The sequence below is a fragment of the Montipora capricornis genome, chromosome 2 (genome assembly GCF_036669925.1).
Source record: "Montipora capricornis isolate CH-2021 chromosome 2, ASM3666992v2, whole genome shotgun sequence".
In the NCBI taxonomy this organism is placed as follows: Eukaryota; Metazoa; Cnidaria; class Anthozoa; order Scleractinia; family Acroporidae; genus Montipora; species Montipora capricornis.
In genome coordinates, this window is record NC_090884.1 from 53,824,775 (window position 1) to 53,834,774 (window position 10,000).

General features: G+C 39.0%; 1 protein-coding gene across 1 annotated transcript in view; it reads right to left on the reverse strand.

The window, feature by feature from the left end:
* LOC138027566 (EH domain-binding protein 1-like) overlaps positions 1-10,000 on the reverse strand; it is a 31,495-nt gene that overhangs the window by 5,053 nt on the left and 16,442 nt on the right. The window contains exons 15-19 of the mRNA XM_068875112.1: positions 7,665-7,715; positions 6,349-6,991; positions 5,781-5,824; positions 4,436-4,483; positions 1,566-1,689 (exon numbers count right to left, since the gene is read on the reverse strand). Of these exons, the coding sequence (XP_068731213.1) occupies positions 1,566-1,689; positions 4,436-4,483; positions 5,781-5,824; positions 6,349-6,991; positions 7,665-7,715 (910 nt within the window). The remainder of the gene's footprint in view (positions 1-1,565; positions 1,690-4,435; positions 4,484-5,780; positions 5,825-6,348; positions 6,992-7,664; positions 7,716-10,000) is intronic.

Genomic DNA, 10,000 nt, shown 5'->3' on the forward strand with positions numbered 1-10,000 from the left:
CAATGCTGCTGTCACTCCTTTATAGGGAAGCTCCACTTCAACAAAAAAAGTAACTTTATATCACAGGAAAAAACCGTTACAGTCAAGTCAGTTTAAAGTATTTTCAAAGAAAGTGTTTGTAACCGAAATAAATAAGTTTTAGAATCGCCTATTTTTGTTTTCAAATTTCACCGGCGCCGCCATCTTGAATAACTGTGACGTGTTACGGTTTAACTAATGTTATTAGACAAAAGCTCTTTGTGTCAGAACAATAGGGCAACCGTAACAAGTCACAATTATTCAAGATGGCTGCGCCCACGAAATTTGAAAGTGAAAATAAGGGATTTTAAAATTCACTTTTCTTGATATAAACACTGTTTTAAAAACAAATTTCGAACAAATTTGTTTGTAAACACAATTTCCTTCGGTTTAAACTTATTCTGTAGTAAGAGTGGAGGTTCCCTTTAAGTTCCTTGTTTAACGGTGGACACAACAGCAGCCTGACGATGAATTGAAAAGAGTTGTGATTGGCTGCTACAATACACCGTAAATGCTACCACCACATAAATTATTTACAGTGCTCCTTGTGTCGGGTCAGTACGAAGCTATTACAACGGCTCTCGGGATTGGCTCAGAAAACAAAGGACCAAAACAAACAACCAATCAACGATGGACCCTAACCCTGAAAACAATAGAGCAACAGCTGCGTCCAAAACGGATCCAATGAAATTAGAGGTTGTAAAGAGATGCGTCCTATCCTTGTCTCAACATTTTTTATTTCGTGGAAGTCAAATTTCAGGACCATAAAACATATATTTGAAATAAACTCCGTGCTGCATTAACTCCTTCATCTAACGGGCCGTACAAGTTGCGTTAAATTAACAAAATGGACAGTCTCAAAATCAACAGGAGAGCAAGTGAAAGCGATATCTTGAGATGAGTTACAACTGCGCTACATTCCAAGTTTGAAAGCATTTCTGCATTGCAAAGAATATTGTGTCGTCATCTCAGGAGAAGACCAATGCCTCTTACGTTTTTTTTTTCCAAGGGAAAAATGTACTCTGGATTTGAAACAGGAAAACCGATAAAACGTCACGTGCGTAAGCTTTAAAAACTGATAAAACACCTCTCGTTAGAATTCTTTATATAAAACATACTTACAAGGCATTTACTACTAGCACAAATCCCATAATACAACTCTTTTACCCCCCAAAAATCTGCAAGGGCATTGTTTTCGACTTCTCTTGGGACATTTTCATGTCCCAGGAGAAATTGCAAACAATGGTTATGCAAAAGTCTTGGGGGGTAATAGAGGTGTTTATGGGATTGTGCAAGATTGTGAATGGCTTGTTATGCTAATGTTCTCTTCTCACAATTTTAACCTTTGTTCGGACTCCAGAGGGACACGCTTTTTGTGAAATGTTTCTAAAGCCGTTCAATAAACTCGCAGGTCGTTTATTAAACTTAATTCAATTGCTGTAAGGGATTTATCTCAGACAAAAACAAAAAAAAGGTCGGGGCACTTAAAATATTTTCTAACTACCAACAGTAATTGTAACAGTAAAGAAAGGGAAAAGAGGTAATACCTCTGCATTCCATGGCTCGTCGCAGCTCCATTTCGAGTTTCTCTCCGACCTTGTCCAATGCCTCTTGTTGTTCTTCCAATGATCTAAGTTCTTGGCGGACGTATTCAGAGGTATCTTGGAATTCCTACGATATTATTATTATTATTATTATTATTATTATTATTATCATTATCATTATTATCATTATCATTATCATTATTATTATTATTATTATTATTATTATTATTATTATTATTATTTCGTAACTATTTCAAAATTCTCGAATCTGATTGGTTCTGTGCCCGCATATTTGTCGCCTAATATACTAGTTTCGAATAGGCCTTATTCACGATTTTTCAAATTGTCATGCAAATTAGCCATGCGTTATGCTGGGGGGCAAACATTGGGAAAAAAAGGCAAATTGCGAAAAAGCGGCTCGTCGAAATAATGAAATAACATTGCTTAAGTACATTTTAGAATTTAGAATCAAGTACCTTTTATAATAATTTTATGTCTTTGATTGCCTTTGACATTTTGACTTTCTACTTTCTACTACAAAACATCGAAGTAACTTCTGTAATCATTCTATTTTACTACTTAGGTGATAAACATTCAATGCACGTGAAACAAATCATCTGTGTGGCAAAGATGTTCTTTATAACCTCTCGAACTTGTGTTGTTTGCCCCCTCAGAAATGTGTAGCTAATTTGCATGATAATAGCAAATCCAACATGGCGGCCATTGTGAATAAGGTGCAGCATCAAAAGAACAGAATAGAGGTTCACGGAAATAATTAGCATTTTATTGGTACAAAACAAAGGAAGATGTCTTTTGTTGCTGCACAATTCGAAACTGGCCTATTGGCGCGCGAACACGTTGGTGTCCAATTTGAACAATTCCAAATTAGACACCTACGCCATTCGCGCGTTAGTCACATGCACTTGGATGGGGTCTTTCTTGCTGTTTTCCTACTGTTTGCAAAACATGTTGAACATTAAGGTATTCAAAGACTTTTTATCCTCGAATTTTCTTCCCGTTACGATTACCTGGTAATTGAACCTCGTGTCGTACATTTCAGGGAGAAATCGTACTCGTAATTTTAAAATCACTCGCACGATTACTCCCTGAATTGTACTCCACTCAGTCCAATTACTATTACTATTACTTATCACCAAAGTGGTTTGCATGATCGAATGACTTAAAATCAACGAGATGCTTCTGTGAAGCATACACTGGGTTGCCTGTGGTACGTGCTACAGAAAATCAGAAGGCACTGAATTGTGTGGTATTGAAATACAGCATTCCAGTCTCTGAAGAATAACAATTAAAAGAGAAGCGAGAAACATTGGCTTCTGGGCTGACATGTTGATAATTTTCAAGTTCCCTCACAACTTCGTTTTACCACAAGTGTGCCCTCTGAGCATCTGATGGCTTTCTAATACTAAAGTTCACTGAAGTTAAGCCCTGCCGGGCGGGGTTAGTGTTTGGATGGGAGACCAAAATAATGTTACCCCTCTTAAAACAGAAGCATCGGACCGAAAATACTATTAACTCTAACAAATGCGAACTCAGCAAGGTACAGATCTTGTTAGCTTGCTTTATGCAAAACAAATATTGATGAAAAAGCAAATAACTATTGATACACAGTTTTCAGAAAGAGCAGAAGGAAGTTTCCCGGACGGTCGATCGAGAATAAAATATTTACGACATCAAAACAACATTAATTTTGAACCGTGAATGTAGAATATAAAAAGTTACGATCAGTGACAAACATTTTGGGAGATTTTTGCTACGTTCAAGTAAATTGCAAAATCGAAAGTGACATGGCCGGAATTCAGCAGGCGCCGTGATTAAGTTACCGCCGTATGTTTACTCGCCAAACAGTGAAGCATCTGTGTCAAATGATGGCAAGATACCGGGTTTTTGTAAGTTTCTTTTTCTGTCAAGTGTTATAAAGTTTGACAATGAAATGAGCGAAGTCAAAACAAAGATCACAATCGCCCAACTCTTATTTATGCAAAGTCAAAATTTACTCTCCAAGACACGTACGACGTTATTTATCACCAGGTAATTCCATCATTTTGGAAATAGCAGCTACTTTATTATTCATCTGCGTCACAAGTTTTCACTGATTTTGGGGCTCATTTTGTTGAAACTCAAGCACGCTTCCAACAGGCCTGTGAACCCTTCCTGCTTACAGAGCAATACTAAAAAACTTCTCCCATATCACATTTCAACCTTAAGCTCGAAAATTCAATACACAACATGATATTATAATTCACAAAGGCAGAAAATACCACAGAATCCTTTTCCAGCGAAAATTTTATTGAAACAAACAACATATTTGCTCTTTGAGGCGAAAACGTCTTCCTATTTCATTGCGTGCGTGAAGACAAGAAACTCAATTGTGTCAAATTACCATGTACTTCAGGTAAATACTGCTCACTTTGATTTCGTCTCGACGGGCGATAGGTTGTTGTCGAGGTCCAGTACTCGTCGCTTTTGAGATTCATACCTAGTTTATCCAACTGACTTTCCATTATTGAGCTCCATAAGGGTATATTTTGTTTAAGGATCCACTAAAACGCCATTCGCGTTGCATGACTTTCGACGCCATTGCAGGCTAAGTTAATGATTCTACTGTGCCCACCAGAGAAATCTACGCAGTTCCACTACCCTCTCGATCCTAAGAAAATACGCCCAGAAGGCTCTATACACAAAGACACCACTTACCAGGGGAGTGACAGGCAAGACTTTTACCGACACGGAAAAAAAAAAAAAAACTAAAAAAAAGAAAACAAACAAACTAAACGAAGACCTCGACTGGGTTTGCCTTATAAGGCAACCCAGTAAAAATTCAAGCCCCGCCCAATTAGATAAAGAATTCTCACCCGAGTTTGAGTTTCTTCAGGATCCGATGATGTTTGATCTGAGTTCGGCTGAAAACAAGTTTTAAACATGTTAAATGAGTACCTAGGTTACATACGAAACTTTTAAACTAATGTAAACTTCTTTTCCCTGAAGTTACGACACTGAACATGCTTGGTCAGGCTGTTCTGAAGTTCCAAGACAAAAAGGAATGAAACAAGCTTCAAAATCAAGTGTCAAGTCTTCTTTGCTTCATTCACGCACGGCAGCGAGAATGTTTTCTGTTCTACCATACAATACATACATACTTAATTGACCACTCCTCATAGGGGCTTTTCACGGCCCATGAAATACAATCAACGAAACGAAAAAGCAGAACAACAACTGTTAGAGCGACTTTCGAATATATGACCTTGAAAAAGTGTTCGCAATTCCTTTCACGGACCAATGTTTGGCAAGATTTAAAGCAAAGCTTCTCCTTATTTCCGCCAAGAAAACTCCTAATATGGGTAGTAAACAGCTCGATTGCCCAATCACATTGCTGCATTTCAAATGACGTCAAAGCGAAACTTTCCAGAAAGTTCCACAGAGAGACAACGTTGTTTGCATCGGCGTTCGCTAAGCCAATGGAAATTCGCGCTCGTTTGTTTTTGTTCGATAAACCAATTAAATGTTTTGCATTTTTGTGTACGTTCTGTTCCTACGTTCATTTTTCATGGTCATATGAAAGTCGCTCTAAGAATCGCCAAATGAACGGAGGCAAACCAGTTGGCTGTTTACAAGTGCGGCCGAAAAAGATGAACCAGGGACTACCAGGAACAAATACGAGTGGTCAGAACGAGTCTTGAACCCGGGAACTCCGGATCGCAAGACAAGCGTAGGAGGCTGCCTCCCGTTCTCGGCCATCGTTACGAATGGCAATGATAAAAATGGATCCAAACTTGAACCCATTCAAGGTTCGTGTCATTTATCCCTTTGCGAAGAAATGGCCGCAAATTTCAGTTATTACAGAAGCCTAGCACCTTTCCTAAACATAAATTCAGATGTTCGCGAGTATTTTACGCACGAGTGGCCAAAAAATCCGACTATATATCATATCATATCATCATACTTCTTTATTTACCCTCGGATTTTTTAGAGTAGCTTGGTGTAGCTAAAAACACTTCAACATCCCCGACATTTGCCACTCCTCACTCCAACTCGTGCTTTTTTTAGTTTGTTTTTTGCTTTCACTCCTTCCTTGATTTTTCCTGAAGGGACATTTTTCCCGGTCGGGAAACTGATTTTCGTATGTTACAGAAGGTTCGGGAAATGGTTAGCAAGTCCCTGGCTTTACTGCACAAGCTGTAACTAACTACTTGCTCATACCTCAGACGTACCATCAACTCTGTTTTCAACGCAGGAATTGGTATCTGCAAGTGAAAGGAACGTCTTTGAGCCAAACATTAAATATATAATTTGCAGTCTTACTTGCAACCGCCAATTCTTCTAAACGAGAATTCAACAAACCAGCTAAATTTTAGCCGGGGATCCGGAAGACAGCCGGCCCCTTTACTTAACACCACCCCGAAGGATAGGAACCCAGAGGTACATATCGACTTATCGTTCAGTTTAGGTCAAAATTCCTTTTCCTCCCTGGAATTGGCGGCGGGTGAAGATGGCTAACTAAACAAAAACATCGGAGTAAAAAAATCTCAGTAACTTGCAATGAATCCATGCTATGTACAAAAATCCTAAAGTCACAAAACAATATGAAGTAAGAGAGCCTGATGCTGAAATAATGAAGATGCCTTCCAGAATTTGTGCTACTTTGTGTGAGACTTCACATAGTGTCGCTCTAATCTAACCCATACTAAATAACTTGTTTGTGGGCAAGGACTTTAACACTTGCAAAGAAGCTTGAATACATTATGCACTTTTATTGGACAACGTTTACCATTCTCTGCAACTTCTTGGCCATCACTTTGGGACTGATCGGCTGGCACTTCAAACACTTCGAAGTTTATCTTTCTACTCTCTATATACGCATGTAGGCCCGCATTGGGTGCATGAGTATTTGACCGCAGAGGTGCTGAAGGTGTCGTACTCTTCGAAAATCCATTCACCGTTGCATTTTTAGTCGATGATTTACTATCAAAAATATTTCTTTCTTTCGAACTGTCAGATTTTTGCGGATTAATTTTTCCATTTTGTTGCTCAATGTTTTCAGAGTCACTTGGCTTTTTACTCTTTTTGCCTTGGTTCAAAATCTGCCGAATTCTTTGCAATTCCTCGCTTTCTTGAAAACCCGGTTTATCTGGCGAAGTATTCCCATCTTTTTCTACTGACGGTCTTCGTTTCTTCGACTCATTCTCTTTGTCTTTGAGTTTCAAAGGACGATGCTGCAAATTCTTGTTTTTAACAGTTTTTTGCTCCGTGTTAGTATCTGATGTTTCCGCGTCAACGTCCTTTGTTTGTTTTTCGGTTATTAGCTGCTCCGAAGAAGATTCGGCCAACTTTTGGCCCATTTCTTTCCCAATGGCATTCTGGACCAACTTCTGCGCTTTCTCGTTGACCTTCTTCTTTCTTTGAAGTTCTTCCTGAAGACAAGGACATGTATAACAAAAGGTTAAGGCTCACCATCACTTTCCTTGGTTTATGACATTAGGGAGTCAAGTTAAGCAGCCCCTTTTGAAAACGTGAACAAGATGGACTAATGGCGAAATTCTTATGATTGCACTAAATTCTTTTTCTCAACTGACGCTTTTTGTCGGCGTTGGCGTTGTCCGCGCTTAAACTCCCAATTGTCCTACTCAAAACGTGAGGATTTCCCTTTTCTCTGAATTCCTGTAACTACCCTGGGGGAATTTATCAAACCTTTTAGACCAAAATAACGAGAACGAGATGGGAGAACTGCGAAGATGAAAGACTTGCAATACCTCGTTTTCGTGGAAGTTTCCGTTCTCGTTGGGAAAACTCCCCAATATTGAAGGCACGAGTCCGATCCAATTTTCCTCCCATAAAACTTTGTTACTTTCCTAGCGGGTATTCACATTTCGTGCCAAAACCAAAAGGACACAAAGGTAGTGCAGTTGTCAATTAAGCGTCGTCAATACTTGGCCTCTTCTGTGATTGACCTTGATTCGAATGACAAAGTAGTAGTGATAGTTGTACAAAACCTAAGTTTGAATTCCGCATTCTTTTTGGAAGTAAGTCTTTCAACAGGTAAGCAGCCACAGTTCACTTCTTTTTGTCGCTATTCTACCAACTCACCCTTCGTAGCCGCAGACTTTCTTTCTTTTTCAATGCCTCTTGGTTATCACTCTAAAACAACCGAAACAAGAAAGAAATCAGATAATTTGCCCTGGTACAGAAAGGCTTTGATTCGTTTTTAATACTACAAGTGTTTCAGAAAATAAAGAAATTGTTTTCTTGTGGTTTAGCAATCGGAAGAGGTGAGCAGTTTAGGCTCTCACGCTGAATGTAGAGGACTGGGCTGGTAGGAGGCAAGTATCAGTTTTCGTGCTTACCCAGGGAACAGCTTTTTAACAACAAAAACGAAACCATTATTTTGTTGACCGAATGTCATCTATTTCGATTTTTGTATGAACTAGGATTGACCCCTTAAAGGGAAAGTATGGCCTAGAAGAAGTTTCTCTGAATCGAAAGTTCTTTACCTGTATTGTCATACTCGACCACTCATTTGGGTTTAATGTGTTTAAAGAGCCAACAATAACACTTCAAAAATGGGCTATTTTAAATTGAAAACCGCCATCCTGCAAACGAGGCTATGACGTAGCAATAGTCAAGGATTTCTTCGGACTAGATGTACTTGATTTAAACGAGGAAAACACAGGCAAGGAGAGCGATACTTTGTAGACTTGCATCTTAATCCAGAGGGTAAATTGTATTAATATTGACTCCACCATCGGAACAGATTTTCCTCGTGGTCGTTAAACAGGGTTTTATCTGTGAGTTATATGCAGGAGTTTTACGAAGCGAAAGAGAGCTTGCAGTGCTATCCCGCGCTCATTGCTGTGAAATAAACGCCGGGAATCAAGTTTAATCTGTCTACCGTGGTTTTCTACGAGATCCCTGTTACAACTTTAAAACAAACGATAGATTTATATATTTCCATCGAATGGTAAGAGTAAATCGTTTCAGTAGTGTCTATAAAGCTAACAAAATTTAACTACATTTCAAGTTCTTCATTTTATTGCCTGGAAAAGCGTATATACCGTGAAAGTCATCAATATATTACTTGATTCAGTTTTCTCGCTCCAATATAATGATATTTTGGACTGGTTGACTGAGATTTCAGTATGAAGCGAATGTTACCAAGACCAATATTCATATACCTGAAGATCCCGCTTGAAGTCCACCTTAGCAAAATGACAGACCCGAACAGACAATATAGCAGTCAGGTTTTCAGGTTTGAGGAATCCATTCATATTTTATTTTCGCAGGCCAACTTATTTAATAATGAAGGGGTAGTTTCTAAAGAAACTGTGGTGCTGCGTCGGTGGGGAAGTAGTATACAAAAATTTGGTTTATCAACGGAGTTGATAATGTAAATTGACCACCGAACAGAGATTCTAAAAGCTGACGTTTCGAGCGTTAGCCCTTCGTCAGAGCGAATCCAATCCTTCGCTCTGACGAAGGGCTAACGCTCGAAACGTCAGCTTTTAGAATCTCTGTTCGGTGGTCAATTTACATTATCAACTCCGTTGATAAACCAAATTTTTGTATACAACTTATTTAATAGACATGTGTCTAGTTTCATCCCCCTCGAAAGCGTAAAACACCAACAGCGGTAATTGTTGCCGTAAAAAAGCCTTGCTATGTGTATTGAGAAACATCTGAAAGTTTCGTCGGCGAAACAAATACATTGGCTGAAGCATAAAAGACGGCTGTCGCAGAAGAAAGAAAGTGAAAAAGAAAAGAAGGTACTCTTGTCGAATATTTCAGGTTTTTGTCTTGTTTACATTTGCTCTGGCTGATTTTTGCGGCCTAGTTTGATTGACCAGAGAATCTACAAGTTAGTATTAAGTGACTCGAGTTTCTGTCGCACTTATGGCCTACTAGCTATTGAACCACAAGACCGTTTACCGTAGTTCATCTTAAATTTGAATTTCTTGGAGCAGAAAGGTCACGCAACACTGAGGAAGTGATCGGGGAACGAAGAACTTGGTAAGGTCGGACACGTTTGTTGACTATTGCTATGTCATAACACGTCATATCCAAGATGGCGCTCTTCAAGTCACGGAAGAGGCAACTTCAAAGTGCTCTTGTCACATTTTTACAGGGATCTGGACAAAACGGCAATTATTTTCGAATTCAAAAAAAGGTTTTAGTAATTTAGAGAAACTTTTTCTAGATCGTACTTTCCCTTAATTTTCCATCTCCGTTCACTTTATTGATGGTTACTTCTCAACATAGTGCTCTTACTGCCTGTACAAGAAAAATGGCATTCCGAGTTAGAAAGAAATGGGGAAAATGCCCGCGCAGAGAACTCTTAGAAACCTGTTTTGTTGTCATTGTCGTTGGTGTTGACCTCGCTAAAGCCCCCAACGGCCACCGGAAGTCAGTAGCATTTAAGTGTAATTTAC